The sequence below is a fragment of the Exophiala oligosperma genome (genome assembly GCF_000835515.1).
Source record: "Exophiala oligosperma strain CBS 72588 unplaced genomic scaffold supercont1.7, whole genome shotgun sequence".
NCBI classification, from domain to species: domain Eukaryota; kingdom Fungi; phylum Ascomycota; class Eurotiomycetes; order Chaetothyriales; family Herpotrichiellaceae; genus Exophiala; species Exophiala oligosperma.
In genome coordinates, this window is record NW_015622824.1 from 531786 (window position 1) to 547375 (window position 15590).

Sequence of the window (15590 nt, forward strand, 5' to 3'; positions counted from 1 at the left end):
ACTTAACCGCATATATGAAACCGATTACTATTTCACTTGTCCACTACAAGTGCGCCCTTTGCTCTTGGCCTTTTATGCCCTGTGACTCTTTGTCCACCGAGAGGAGAAGATACGGACACGAATACGAATACGATCGAAAATTAGTCCGGAGAAGGAGTTTGTCAAGTGGGGAAAGCCGGATATACAGGTACCAGAGCCCTGGCTATAAGCGAGCGAGTGAACATTGACAAGGTACTTTTCGTACGTACTTCCGCTTATTGGTTCATGAGCCACGGTGAATCGAGAAAGCCAACACAAACTTCAAACATACTCTGAGTACTCGTAATAGGGAGAACTGTAACTAAAGGTACTCCGTATGAGGCCACCTATCCTTACTCCGCAAATCTTCAGTGCAGGGTACTTGTTAGAGTCCTGTAGATGTGCGGGGATGTTAGTACCTCTCACATACTGTCCAAACCCCCGTACATACAAGTTTTTATCACGGGATGGGGTTCATGGCCGCCGTCACTTATTGCCCAAGGGATTCGGTCTAGCCCCGCACTGTCGCAAGAAATTGTCAATCTCAACCAGTCTGAACCTGGTCTTTCTTCATGTCGAGTCTCTTTCAGAACGTTGTACATGTCGATGGAGCCTTCTGAGCTCTCCTGTTACAGCTCCCTGACAACATGACCGAGGAACGAGACGCCAAACGAGTGCGGCAAGCTTGCCAAAACTGCCGGTACGTCTTGCGGGATTTTCCTGCTCTGGACATACCACTTCTGACCTCAGCTGCTTACGTACACAGGCGCAAGAAGACCCGTTGCTCCGGAGAGAAGCCGACCTGCGCGTTCTGCGCTCGCCTGAAGCAAGAATGTTGCTACAATTCGGGACCTGGCTCTGAAGCCAGCTACCCCACTGTAAGCAGCTCGTTCATATGTGCTCGCTACACGCCTGACTGGTACAGGATATGACCTTGGCCGCGAGGGTTGCCCTTCTGGAATCAAAGCTCAGTGCTCTTGACAGTACCAGCCTTGAGTAGGTGTAATTGTTTTTGACTTTGCCCTGACCGACTGACAAGACGCGTTGCAGTTTCGGCACATCCGTAAATGGAGGGCCTCCAGACGCCGGTGCCCGGAATCTGGATCGGCGTCCATCTTTTCCTACCTTGATTCACTCGCGGGACCGATATGGGAGGTTGGTCTCACCTCTGAACGTGGCCCCCTGATGTGATTCAGGACTGATTTTGGGAGCAGTGATGTCGACATTCTACCACCTCCTTCGATTGTGCTAGCACTAACGGATGCATACTTTCGATATTGCGACAGCCAGCCGTATTGCTATTTCGAAGAGCAGTTTTTCCGACGAAAGCTTCAAGACGGCCAAGTACCACCTTATCTTCTCAAAGCCGTCTTGGCCATGGCAGCACGCTTCTCTCAAGACCCCTTCTTTCACGGTCAACAGCAAGACATGATTGACACATACTCGCGGTCCGCATGGGACGAGATATTCGAAAAGTCTTTCTCTGAAGACGATGCCTTGGACATTACAGTCGTTCAAGCAACTAACATGCTGGCTGTAGTTGATTTTACCAGTAGGCAGCTTCTCTCCAATACGTGTGATGTCGCTGACATGCTCAAGCCGGGAAGCATAAGCTCGCATGGGTCAAAATTGGCCTTAGTGTGCGGTTTGCACAGAGTCTACACCTGACAATGGACCCGCCACCGGCATTAAGTCGCGAAGAACAAGAAGAGAGAGTTCTAACTTTCTGGTCAGTGTACCTTCTTGACAGGCTCGTCTCGTGTGGTACAAACAGACCTCCGACAATACTTGACAGCGACTGTTCTGTCCGGCTTCCAGCCGACAATCTCAACATGAACACGGACTCAAATTCGAATCCGAGGACACTTCAAGCTCTACAAGACCTTCCTGACTCCGAAATTCCCCAAAGCCTAAGCCAATTTGCACAGACGGTTCTTATGGCATCTGCACTGGGAAAAGTCGAGAGATTTTCTTTGCAGAAACACATTTCGGGAAGCCAGTACAAACTCTGGCACAACCGCAGTGAATATAGCAGGATCTATAGTCTTTTGTTGGACTTTGAAACCTATTCCGACGCCAACTTGGTACCCTTCGCCGAAGCCCTGGATCGTTGGTACGGGACGGGCGATGCAATTGACCAAAGGCGAGCTGGACACTTTGTGTTTTCAGCCATCCTATATCACCTTAATCAATGCTTGCTGCACCATCCTTTCTTATTACGAAATCACGTCAAAGGCTGCAAAACCAGGGTTCCAGCCACTTTTCTCAAGCAAGCTCTCCGGCAGGGATTGGAACATGCAACTCTTCTCACGTCGGCTCTACGGGTTGTTCAGAGGCGAGGTCTCTCACTAGCGAGCTTCTATGCCTACGCCTGCACTGTGGCTGCGACAATACATAAGCTTTACACCTTTCACGAAGATGAACGTGTCTCGAGTAATTCCAAGACACTCTTCGATTGCTCGCTCGATTTCCTTCTCTATGGGCAAGATGTCTGGCGACATTATTCACGTATGGTAAGTGAATCCTCGGGACCAATATTGACGTTTCTAAGCGGATGCAGGCATATGTGTTGATGCAGCTTGATCCGGACCCCAAGTCGGCCAGAGATCTTGTGACAGCAGCCATAGCAGTAACACCTGGTGAGAGTCCTGCAGATTCTAGCATGGACAACATCTGGGATCTGCTTGACTACGGATGGCTCTGTGATTCTGCTAGGCCCTCATCGTCACCTGAGGCGTGCCAACAAATGGGAAACGTTGACCAGTGGGATCCCACCGTCGATTCTTGGAAATTGAAACAAGCCATGTCCGTCGTGGATAGTTTTATGCCAGAACCTACTGCCGCACCTATCGACCTCAACTACTTTGATCCCGCCGTTACCGATCCCGCTTTTAGTGCTTGGGAAGACGTCCTTGAGCCTGGCTTCACAAACATACTAGCTAGATAAAGCCCCAGAACCTTCGACTCGATATTATCGCTTGCGAGTGCTACCACAGCCGAATTGTTCTTTCGCAACCATCCACCTCACACCACTTCTCCGCAATCCTAAACACAACAAGGCTTTTCGGGCAACGTCTCCGGATCACGCCTCACCACAGCAATATCGGCTTCACGGTCGTACCCTCTTCCATGTCATGGATTGCCTGCTCAAACTCCTCAACCTGACGAAATTATCACCATTTATTCGTGGAACTTCGATGCTGAACTCACCTTGTAATATTTGATCAATTTATCGATTGGAAAGTCGCCATGGCGATACCATTGGATCATTCGAGGAACATACTGTATCAGAAAATGTCAGTCAGAATCACCGCATCGACTATACGGAGATCAACTTACATCCGCAGGCCGAACTCCGCCTTCCATACTTCCAAGAAGTTGTTTCCCAGTCTTCACACTACGGTCAGATTTGTTCAATCTCAACGACGGAGATTCGCTTACCACCATGAAGGAAACCAAAGCCACCTGAAGCGCTGCATCCATAGGAGCGACTCCAAGAAGGATCATTTTACCTTGATTGGCAGTGAACTCAATTCCTTGTTGGATCAACGCAACAACACCTGTGGCATCAACTGTGATTGTGCTCCCACTGCCATCAGTGATGTCGCGAACAGCCTTTTCGAGTCCCTCCCCAACTGTTGATGTATTGATGGTGTGCGTCGCACCGAGTGATCGGGCAAGATCGAGTCGCGCTTCGACACGATCAATTCCTATGATTGTGCGACATCCTCGGTGTCTTGCAGCCTGTCTCCAAGTTAGCCACTAACCAGTCTCCTGAAATCTCTCAACTTGCCATTATTGCAGCGAGACCAACTCCACCAAGGCCGATAATTGCTACCTTATCCGACGCCCTGGCCAGACCGAGCTCTGTGATTGTTCCCGCTCCTGTCTGAACATAGATGACCCGTCAGCTACTTAGAATTTTGAAGCGCTCAACGGAAAAGCTTCTCACTGACTTGAATTCCACAACCTAACGGCGCGAACAGTTTCAGGTCGTCCTCATTTTTGACCAAATCTGTCACTCTGACGACCGAAGCCTCCTGAACTCTTGTCAGATTTGAGAAACTTGACTGGCCGAAGAAAGAGCCTCCGATCCCATGGCTTTCTTTTGAGTTGGGAGCGCCAAAGGCCTTGGGATTCCCACAGAAATTGAGCGGGGTGAACTCGGCGCAGTATCCAGGTGCTCCATTTCTACAATTGTGGCATTCACCGCAATATGCAAAGGAAAGAAGGACTGAATCACCCGGCTTGACCTTTGTGACACCCCTTCCAACCCGAGTCACATATCCTGCACCTGAGATCAAAGTCAACATATGCTCAACAATCAAATGAGGCCATTCCCACCTTCGTGCCCAAGTACCCGGGGATAAGGAGGGACTGGAAAGCCAACTCCATCTGGAAAGGAGCCACATCCCAGGTCGGTGTGACAAACACCACTAGCTATGATTTTCACAAGGACTTCGCCCTCAGCCGGAGTATAGACCTCAATATCTTCCAGCTTCCATTGCCGACGTCCATCTTGTGGAGGTCGACAAACAATTGCTCTCGCAAGATCTGGTGCCATGGTGATTTCAATGCTGCAATTTTTTTGACGAACACTAGTATATCGAAAGTAGAGACGAAATGTCCCTGTATATCGAAAGCCATTTTGGTTACGATGCAATTCTACTATGTTGGTCTCCCCCGTGTGCCGCCCTCTGTTTCTTGATCCTTCAGTGTGTTCTATGAGTACCCGGGCCGTGATTATACTCAGGGCGTGGAAGCCACTTTGCCCAAACAATCGTCCTCGAGGACCGATCGACCCCGTCCCCAGATTACAATCGTCATAGTCATGGCACCCGGGATACTAGTAGATACTAGTAGGCCGCCTGCCCCTTAACCCCAGTGATAGACGCTCGGCCACACTAGCCTTTGCACCCCTCACTCAAACTCGGGCCGTGGTCCGCTCTTCTGAATATCGACAAACGATATAGTCCAAGCAGATTCATGGTATTGTGAAATATGCGTCCATCAGGCACTGCTACAACTTGCTTCCTTGCAGAGTTGAATAGACTGAACGTATCTCACAATGTTGACAACTGTGCGTTCTCCTACTCGACTTGAGCATCGTTAACTGACCATCTCAATTCTAGGAAACCAAAATCCAAACAGTGCCACGGCCCATGCAGCTGGTTGGTGAGGATGAATATCCTTCAAACAAAGTCGCCTTGGCCAATGGTGACCTTAAGGCTCCAAAATCGTCGACATACACTGGCACTGGCGATTTCGAATGGGGCCCTTGGAAGTTGCAAGGTACGTGATCAGGCTTCTATCTTTGGCGTGACTTGACTGACTGTGATCGATCAGATGTTTTGATTCCACCAAATGCTGGCAAGGGCTTGATCAAGAAGTACCACCAACGTCGGACCCTGTATCAATACATTGCCATGTCTTTGTTCGGCCTCTGGTCGTTCAACAACCTCTCATCCACAGCATACAGAGCTGCTGCCTTGGGCCTCCTGTTCCCGGGGGCAGGCTTCATCGGTGTTGGCACTATCCCAGCCCTGGGGGCGTTCCTGTTGACCCTGGTCCTGTTTCCCGTCACAATCTTTATTTGGTTTGCCATGGGCGGCATCTTCTTCCCAATTGCACTATGGATCGGCTCTGCAGTAGCCGCTGGTGCGCTGGCCGAGGACAAACTCTTTGACAAAGCCGGAACCATCTGGGCTGTCTTTTGCTACGGTGGTATCGCGTGGCTAATGCACAATGCTCGACAATTGAATGCTGCTGGCTACAGTTTGGCTCAAGAGCGGAACAAGTATCTGGTCGATGCAGTCAAACATCAACGCGCGAATGCCGAGCCTGCCCCTGCTCCTGGAAGCCGAGAGCTTGATCTGGAAACACTTCGCCACATGCAGTACATGATTGAGCGAGGATTGAGCCCAAAGAGTGACTTCAGCTTCCACGATGTCATTGATCAATTCCAGACCGGTGCTGTTCGGTACCAACTCTACGGCGTTGTCGATGTTCTCAGCCTGTATCAATGCCACTATGCTCCAAGTTTCCACGGCTACTTGTCCAAAGCTTCGCAAAATTGCATTGAAAAGAGCCTTCAGAAGCGGATCATGTCGTAAGTATCGCTTGGTTCCCGTGGAGGACATCATCAATAACCGGAATCCAGGTACTGGAAATGGGAATCTATCTTTGGCAGATTTACATTGAGTGACTGGGACCCCATCAAGAAGGATAACATTGTACGTTTACACCTTCCTTAAGACTTGTGTGCATTTACTCAATATTACCTTAGATGGTTACAGGCTATTTGAGTTGCGCCATTGGCCTGTACTCGCAAGCTTCTGGAGATCGACGATATATGGACAAGAACGCCCTCGAGTTTGTCATCGACGATGGCAAGCATTACAAGACAAATTTCGAAGGTCTGGCAGATGCTCTGAACGAAAATATGACAGAGAACCCATACTGTCTGTATCCATGCGAGCCTAATTGGACATACTCCCTCTGCAAGTGAGTAGGATATGTTTTTCGCACACGAAGTGAGTGATACTGACTCTTCTTCGTATAGCTTGACCGGTATGGCCGGACTCGTTATTTCTGACCGAGTCTTGGGACGGCATCTAGCCGACAAGCTGCGTAACAGGTTTGAAAAGTCCCTCGAGGAAGAGTTCACCGAGACAGATGGCCGCATCTTGCCTATCCGTAGCGAGTTTACAGGTTTGACGGTAAGTTTTGACCAGTCTATGTTTTGACCAGCCTATGCCTAGGTCTTATGACTGAGTCTGATACTTGATGCAAAATAGCTTCCAGGTCTTTGCGGCACCTTGACCGACTGTATCAATGCCATGTTGCTCACAGCGTATCTTCCACACCTGGCGCACCGCAACTGGGCGATGATTCGCAAGGAGTTCCTGACCTACGACCATAATGGAAACCTGACTGTCAATGGTCTCAAGGGGGCCGACAAGATGGACCCCGGCAACTACAAAGCTGGCGAGGGTCCCTTGCGGGCCTTCATTGCCGCTACTGCCGCCGAGTTTGGAGACGAGAAAGTGCGCAAAGAAGCGTTGGAGCAAATGGACTCGAAGTATTTCCCCGTCGAGACGACCAAGTCGGGATCTCTCAGGAACAAGGGCCTGTCTGCTACCACCCAGGTCATTGCTCTGATGGCCCGGATCATCAAATGTCGCGATCTTGCCAACGCCACCCTCCACGGACCGTCACACAAGGTCCTGGCTGGACCTCTGCTCGAGGACGCACCATTCCCCGATGTGCTCGTGGCCAAAGCCTACAGCCACACTGGCAAGGACCTTGATCTCGTCCTCTACAACGGCAGAGAGCCTGGTACCTTCACACTGGGCTTCCAGCGCCTGGCACCGGGCATGTCGTATTCTTTGAGCACAGGCGGCTCTCTGGTTGCTGATGCTGAAGGCAAGGCTTCGGCCAAGCTAGCAATCAACGGACGAACTCAGATCATTATCAAGCCTCAGGTTTAGTTAGATATGATGATATCGGACGACGGATTGTGCAAGGAATCACGAAAAAAATACACAGATGAAGAAGTTAAAAACATTTCATAGATGCCGAGTCACATTGAACTTGCAAACAGTACAGTGTTTGGCATCATTTATCTAGTTTAAACATGAGTTTGATATAGCATTCTTTCCATCATTTCACTGCATGTCAAGTCGTTCAAAGGACGCGTTTGATCTTATGAATTGTATACAACGCAGTTGTGATACTGTCTATAACATGACCAAGATAGTGGCAAAGCACATTGCATAAGGCCATATCAAACACTTCTGGCAAGGGGGACGAGGACACTCGAGATAATGGTCCCGAATCGGAGGGCAGCATTGGTATTGCTGCAAAGTAGTAGCCATAGATGAACATGCCTACTCTGTCATCATTGCAATTCCGGACTTTTTGGCGACCAGTGTCTCCCTCTGATCACGCGGCCCTTTTACTGTCACCATAGTTGAGGGGGAACTTGACACCGTCAATTGCGGGTCCGGGTTATCATTAAAGTTTGAGGGGGTCGTCTGAACCATCCCACACCCGTTGTGCCGACGACATGTAAAAGGATTCCAGCCTCTCCAGCTCTCGGCCCGAAGTAAGCCGTGCCCACACGTCGTCATCTTGAGAGGTTCATCAGTTCCAGAATGCTTCCTCGCCAGCCCTGGGGCGCGCGGAGAGGCTATGGAACCGAGAATGCGCAGTTAGTATATCCAGGTATTGGTAAAGCGACTGAGGTATCTCTAGAGGAAGGGATGTGAGTGAAGCACAGATGGCTTGTTGCTACATAGCAACATTTTGCGTAGGCCAATTGGTCAAAACGTGTCAATTTTTGGATCTTGATCAGGGCATTCGGTATAACGACGAGCTTGACCCTACCGTCACGCTGGAGAGAGGCCACGATGACGGTGCACGAGATACTACGGACAAGCCAGCGGCCTACAACCATGGTAAAACGGACGACCAAACATCGTCAATTCTGTCCATCGACGGAATGACCTGTTCCGCATGCGTGCAAACAGTCACCGCGGCACTTGAGCGCTTGGAAGAGGTCAAGGAAGTGCGCACGTCTCTCCAGACGAACGAATCCGTGGTCATCAGCGACGGGAAGAAGCCTCTTGATGCCGCACGATTGGTTGATGCCGTCCGTGAGGCAGGATATGAAGCACGACTGGGCCCTCGAACGCACAGTGAGGTAATGGAGCTCTTGAAGTTGAAAAAGGACATTGCGCTGTTAAAGGAATCTTTCTCCGGATTGGCACGATACGGCGCCGTTCTACAGGTCCTGGCCTACACCAGTAACGTCGTGGGCGGATGGGCATCCCAAAGCTCGAAGGCGGCGACTTTGGCAGGTATTCTCCGTCTCGCATTGGCGCTCATCGCCGTCATGAACCAATATCAATACGCACTCTGGATACATTCGGACTGTTGGCGGCTGCTGAGAAGGAGACATTTGAATATGAACTCCCTCATCTCCTTATCTACCTTGGTGGGACTCGTGTTCACCTTTCTTGACATACTGGTTGTGGGTCCCCTGAAATCGACATCCTACGCGATGACCACTTCGGGATTGACTTTGGTTGTGGTTGCTGGGAGGTATCTCGACATCTTGTCCAGAAGACAGGCATCGAAACATCTCGTTAAACTCTATGAAGGATTGTCAGGCCAGGATTATGTACAGTTGCAGCCAAGTGGCAAGGCGAGTGCTTATCCCCCACCCCAAGTCCTTGAATCTATAGTATCGATTTTACTGACGCATGAGAGGGCAGAAAGTTCCCAGCTCCTTTCTACGTCCGGGAGACACCATCAAACTCGATCCATTCTGTGTGGTTCCTTGCGACTGCTACGTGGTAGAAGGCACTTCCACTGTCAATCAGTCATTGATCACAGGCGAAGCCTTGCCCATAACAAAATCATTGGGTGACTCCCTGCTGGCAGGAACCCAGAATCTCAACGGAAGTTTGTCATGTGTTGTTAATCGGGAACGTGAAGAATCATTCTATGCTCAGCTCGTCCGAAGCGTTTCCGAAGCAGGTGCCAACAAAATAAAAGGTCAAGATGTGATCGACACTGTCACTCGCTGGTTCTCTCTGGTGGTCGTGTTGTTGGCATTCTCTTCGCCGACGATTGAGCTGTACTATCAACAAAAACTCTCACGTCCCGTCGGATTCTATGTGGCAATGTGTAGATTTGTCGAGCGTGTAATGACGATACTAGTTAGCGCATGTCCATGTGCTCTCGGTCTAGCAGTACCTTCTGCCGTCGTCGCATCAATCGGTGAGTTCCTCTGCCTCTGTACCAGCTGGTCACACTCAAACACTTAAGCTCAAATTTACTTATTGTCATCTAAAAGATGCCGCACATTCCAAAGGAATTCTTTTGACCAAAGGTGTTTCTACTCTTCAGGAGTTGGAAAGAGTCGACCAGATGGTCTTTGACAAGACTGGCACTTTGACCGAAGGAAATTTTGAAGTTGAAAGCATCACGATGCATCCCGCTTGGAAGGGCAAGGAGGCCATGTTGTGGACACTTGTGTGTGCACTCGAAGAGCATGAGGCAAATGGACATCCTATCGGAGTGGCTTTGTTCAAAAAGGGGCTTCAAGAGACTAGTGCAGGGTGGCTAAAGTCTGTTGCTCGCCCGTCGCTGAGTGACACTGTTTCGGTTCCAGGCCGTGGCGTCGCGGGTAAGGTCGGCATTGAGAACGCTCATGGATCATCCTCACGGCATCGGGTTTGTATTGGCAATCAAGAGTTCCTACGAGAGAATTCAGTTGCTTCCAGCTTAGACACAGAATCTGTCAAACCACAAGTCCCTGGCATTGCTGTGCACATAGGGGTCGATGGGATCCTCGTGGCAACAATACAGCTGCAGGTAGGAGTGTATGTCCATCTGGTTCCATCTCAGACTAACACGCAGGCATAGGACCAGGTCAAGCCCGAAGCGAGAGAGACGCTACGAACACTTGTTGATAGGGGTTATGGGGTCTCTATGGTACGTCACTGACCTTCAACACCAGCTGACCGACTTTCGCTAATGATCCCTGATCTTTTCCTTCAGTTGACTGGAGATGCCGAAGCTGAAGCATCCAGAGTGGCATCCCTGTTGGGAATACCAATACTCGCATCTCGAGCCAGCCCTGCAGATAAGCTCCAACATATCCGATCGCTTCAGAAGGCTGGTTCAAAGGTAGCCATGGTAATGCGGCCCTCTGGATCTTTCCTCCATGGACAGAATCGTCATAAGATTGGACAAAATGCTGACAAACATCCCTGGTAGATTGGTGACGGACTGAACGACGCTCCGAGTCTCGCAGCATCTGATGTGGGAACCATTATGACCTGTAATTCCTCGGCCGCAACAGTCGGAGGGTCGGTCATGATACTCAATTCTGGCCTCGGCTCCTTGCCCTTACTTGGTAGTATCGTCAAAATAACTATGCGACAGATCCGGTGGAATATCATTTGGGCCGTTTGCTACAATGTCATTGCCCTGAGTCTGGCCACCGGTATCTTGATGCCCCTAGGTTATACTCTCAAACCGTAAGTTTGGTCCATTGCCGGTTTTTTTTGTCCATTGGTAAGACCAACCTAGCTAACACACCCAATTCCACGGTCTAGCTCGTTTGGCGCAGGTTTGATGTCCATGTCGTCCGTCATGATAACGATGCAGTCACTATGGTTGAGGAGTCGACTACTGGAGAAGGACTTCGAGGTCAAGGGAAAAGAATAGGACTTGAAATATAATGACTCTTTAAATCTTCCCTATGTACTACACTTGCACACTTGTAAAGATTAGAAATGTCTCCATACACTTCTAGATATCATTGAGGTCTTTGATGATGATCAATTTAGCCTCAAGGAGATCGGCTTACTGCCTCTGCTTCAAACGACTTCCACCAAGGAACAGTATGTTTATTGTTTGCCACAACAGATAGTGAGGCTTCAGTGTCTAGAATGTCATGCATAGCATTCCCGTGATTTTTTGTTTTCTACTCTATGGTTCACAACTGGGAAGTAACCCACGACACCCGCATTCATTACTTGGTTGACTCTTGGTACTCTTGCTATTCATACCGCAGTTACCAGACACATTTTGCCAGAGCTCCTTTTGCCAACTAATTCGTCCATCTCGTCATTTTAGTGGCATTATACAATCCGTAGACTGTTCCTAGGCCCTTTCCTTTTTCGACATCCACACGCGACTCATGTCCCCCACAGGTAAAGTGACTGGTATCCCGACCGCTTCAAACAATTGAACTGTGAGTAAATACCATCCTAATAAGCTGGTCCCAAAAAGAGCTCCTCCACCTCCCTGTCATGAGGGTTGTCAGATTTGTTGTTTACCGACGACGAGAAAGTAGCAAGTAGATACAAGACTGACCTTGTACAACCTCATACCCACCACAGTATCACCCAATGCCAATCTCCAGAATGAGCCCGTCAGTAAGGAGAAGACGACTATCAAAGAGAGAAAGACGGTGAAGAAGACGGCGTTCGTTCTGGTGGCGCAGATGGCGTAGATAACCACCAACAAGTCCATTGCAAGAAGGAGGAAACCTTTTCGATTTGAGGTTTTGTCAATAAATGATGGCTCTACTCGTGCTGCTGAGGGGGCCTGAAACATACCAAAAGTACTCATGAACCCTGCTGACGCCAAACCTTCGGCGGTGTTGGTTCCACTGGTCGAGTATGGAGCTACGAGTTCAGCGTGTAAGTGTGAATGCCCAATGCTTCCCCGTCTGCCGTTCCATGAACAACAAGGATGGGTTCCGTCCTAAGGAAGACTTACCAGCTGCACCGAACGAAGCTTGCAGTGTACACCCGAAAGTAAGCCAGAAACCACCTGATTTGAATCAGTAAATTCTGGAATTTCCTCCAAATTTTCTTTGGGCTGGCCACCATTACTTACCGAAAGAGCAAAAGACCACAAAGGGAAATGTGTTGCCCAAGACGAATTCCAAAAGGCCCGAGACTGCTAGCATTGTACCACCAAGGAACACCATTGCGCCACTACACCCTCAAATGTCAGAGTACACACGAGAGAGAGTCAGGTGTCGGCATCGAGGGCATACTCGACAGCAACTCCGTTATTGCCAGCACCTCTCCATCCCATCAACGCACAAGATACGGGAGTTGTTGTCAGAACAAAGCTTGCAATGGCCCTATACATGTTAGAGAGAATTTGCGATCCTTGAACCTACCAACAGTGGGGAGGACGAGGTTCTACAACTCACAGTGGTGTTGGGTTTCCAAACTTTTTGGCTAGAGTTGGTTGATGACGGCCGATTGGAGCGAGATAAAGCTTCTCGAATTGCTCTGGAGATAGCGTGATGGTGGTATGAACTTGTTTGAGGTCAGGAAAACCATGGGTACCATTTTGGTGATTGACTTCTTGCTGAGCATGACCCTTCTCAGCATGGTCGACATCGTAATCACCGATTCCGTTATTCATGATCAATATTCGGCTCAATTCGGTTCCTGATAGAGAGGACAGTATACAACGGCATAAAACCCTGTCTTTCAACACAAAATGGACACACTCTGCTGGAGGTGTAATATGTTATAACTTGTCGTCCACAAACCTCGTTCGAGGCCATGACGGGCCGTTGATCAACGTTTGAAATGCCCCGTTATAGAAAATGTAAAGCGTTATTCCATGTACGGCAGTAGTCACACGCGTTCAAGATATTGCCGCCGACAAACTGTTTACAAGATGTTGAGTTTTTGCTGTGGCGCCGATCAGGTACTTTCCTGGAGCTGGCCAAGATGCCGTGCCCCCTGTCCGGCCCGCGCATTCCCACACCTCCACATCATCCCACAATCTGGGGAGACTAGCGACTGGTAAGAGCTATCCAGGACAGTCACGACACACAACTACGGCTCCCGGCCCGTGTGCTCTTCATGCTGCTGTCTTGCGTTTGTCCGGCAAGGCGAGCGGGCGGGGGCGTTGTTCAACGTTCTGCGTTATATGTCTTTCAGGAACACAACTATAGTTTAAAGCAACTTAAACAATTTCACGATACTTACAAAGATTGACTGTGTGACGTTCAGAACTACTCTCTACTCCCTTTGAACGGTCTCGTCAGCATGACCGTACAAATTGTCGTCGTCAACGGCCAGACCAATGGCGTTGTTGATGGCCACTCGAGCAAAAATGGTCTCCTCGATTGGAGCCATTTCAAGAATGTCATCAACGGAAATCTCGAGACAACATCCAAGACACGACACAGCATCAATCCAGCCACAGGAGAGCCAGGACCAGAAGTCCCTATTGCGACAAAGGACGACGTCGATAGGACATTGAACGCCGCAAAGGAGGCATTTGAGAAGTGGTCTGAAGTTTCGTATTCGGCTCGACAGAACGCTGTACTGGCATTTGCAGATGCACTAGAGATCGAGAAAGAAAATTTCTCGCAACTCTTGACCCAGGAGCAAGGAAAACCGGTGAGTTTTGGGATAGATAATCCAACTACGTCTTTATCTCACATTGAGAGTGTCACTGATGTTGATGTATCCTCTGATCTAATAGTTGGTGTTTGCTCGATTTGAGCTTGACCTTGCCATTCAGTGGATGCGCGACATTGCCAAACTCGAGCTCCCGGAGGAGAGAGTCTTTGAAGGCGACAAAGAGATTCTCATCAGATACACTCCACTCGGTGTGACTGTCGGCATTGTCCCGTGGAACTACCCGATCCTCCTCGCCACCGGGAAAATTGCGCCAGCGGTTGTGACCGGCAACACCATCGTCATCAAGCCTTCGCCGTTCACCCCTGCTGGGGACTTGAAACTGGTCGAACTTGCGCAGCGCTTTTTCCCTCCCGGCGTGGTGCAGGCACTGTCAGGGGACGACAGCCTAGGTCCCATTCTTACGGAGCATCCAATCCCGGCCAAGATCAGTTTCACGGGGTCAACCTTGACGGGGAAGAAGGTCATGGAGTCGGCCAGCAAGACATTGAAACGAGTGACTTTGGAACTGTGAGTATTTTTGGTTGCTGCATTGGAGTGAGTCTATTGAGAAAGAAAACGCTGACTCTGTTCGATTGACCAGTGGTGGCAATGACCCAGCCATTGTTACTGACAATGTAGATATTGCTGTTGTAGCTCCGAAGGTGAGAGGGTATCACTCTGGAGGGTTTTATCGGCTAAAATCATGCAATAGATTGCAGGACTTGCATTTCTCAACTCGGGCCAGGTAAGTTCCAACAATTGTACAACTTCAACGTGCTCAGATGGCTCACTTGAATCTCTAACCATACAGATATGTCTGGCTCTGAAACGAATATTTGTTCAAGAATCGATTGCGAATGAATTCCTACAAGCAATGGTAGAGGCAACCAAAAATCTAAAGGTAGGATAACACGGCAATTCTTTAGATCATTTTGCTGACAAAAGTATTCGTGTAGGTCGGCCCAGGAACTGAACCCGACGTATACCTCGGTCCCATTCAAAACCAAATGCAATATGAAAAGGTCAAGACTTTGTTCGAGGACATCCAAACCAAAGACTGGAAAGTCGCCGTGGGTGGCAAGAATCCAGAGGGCAAAGGATACTTCATTACTCCTACCATCATCGACCGCCCTCCACTTGACTCAAGAATCGTAAAAGAAGAGCCTTTTGGTACGTGGTGAACCGTCATCCCCCATCACCCGACGCAGAAAGAAAAGTGAAATGTTGACAGAAACTCTACACGAAAATATAGGTCCAATAGTCCCCCTCCTCACTTTCAAAGACGACAAGGAAGCCATCAAGTTGGCAAACGACACGCACATGGGCCTGGGAGCTTCGGTGTGGTGCAACGACCTGGGACGTGCAAACGAAATTGCCCTCAAGCTCGACGCGGGAAACGTTTGGGTCAACACTCATTTCGAACTGGACCCTCGTTTCCCGTTCGGCGGACACAAGCAGAGTGGCATCGGGGTGGAATGGGGTGTGGGCGGGTTGAAGTCATTCTGTAATTCGCAGACTCTATTCTTGAAGCGGAATCCTGCTTAGCTACCTACCTAGGTATGTAGTAATACCAGATTTGATACCGAGACACATGATATTCTTTTGTCGAGATTG

At 49.4% G+C, this 15590-nt stretch overlaps 3 protein-coding genes across 6 annotated transcripts; 2 read left to right on the forward strand and 1 right to left on the reverse strand.

Moving 5' to 3' along the window:
* Nucleotides 1–665: 665 nt before the first annotated feature.
* On the forward strand, nt 666–4673 carry PV06_07505 (the record flags this gene model as incomplete). Of its 4 annotated transcripts, XM_016408757.1 has the most annotated exons (8): nt 666–718; nt 785–896; nt 944–1014; nt 1069–1173; nt 1233–1570; nt 1618–2531; nt 2579–3314; nt 3366–3629. In XM_016408757.1, 7 exons carry the CDS (start codon nt 666–668, stop codon nt 2963–2965), a joined length of 1980 nt encoding a protein of 659 aa, XP_016260511.1. In that variant the 3' UTR covers nt 2966–3314; nt 3366–3629. The 4 variants fall into 4 exon arrangements, with proteins under 4 accessions (XP_016260511.1, XP_016260510.1, XP_016260512.1 ...); XM_016408756.1 differs by having other exon boundaries at nt 2579–4673; XM_016408758.1 differs by lacking the exons at nt 666–718; nt 785–896 and having other exon boundaries at nt 923–1014; nt 2579–4673.
* Nucleotides 3108–4582, reverse strand: PV06_07506 (uncharacterized protein; the record flags this gene model as incomplete). The annotated part of the gene is made up of 7 exons (XM_016408760.1): nt 3108–3179; nt 3229–3300; nt 3358–3408; nt 3460–3762; nt 3833–3903; nt 3971–4312; nt 4363–4582. 7 exons carry the CDS (start codon nt 4580–4582, stop codon nt 3108–3110), a joined length of 1131 nt encoding a protein of 376 aa, XP_016260514.1.
* A 413-nt stretch (nt 4674–5086) lies between the features above and the next one.
* On the forward strand, nt 5087–7508 carry PV06_07507 (uncharacterized protein; the record flags this gene model as incomplete). Its single annotated transcript, XM_016408761.1, has 7 exons — nt 5087–5098; nt 5151–5310; nt 5365–6127; nt 6179–6251; nt 6305–6522; nt 6581–6737; nt 6816–7508. 7 exons carry the CDS (start codon nt 5087–5089, stop codon nt 7506–7508), a joined length of 2076 nt encoding a protein of 691 aa, XP_016260515.1.
* Between the last annotated feature and the right edge of the window lie 8082 nt (nt 7509–15590).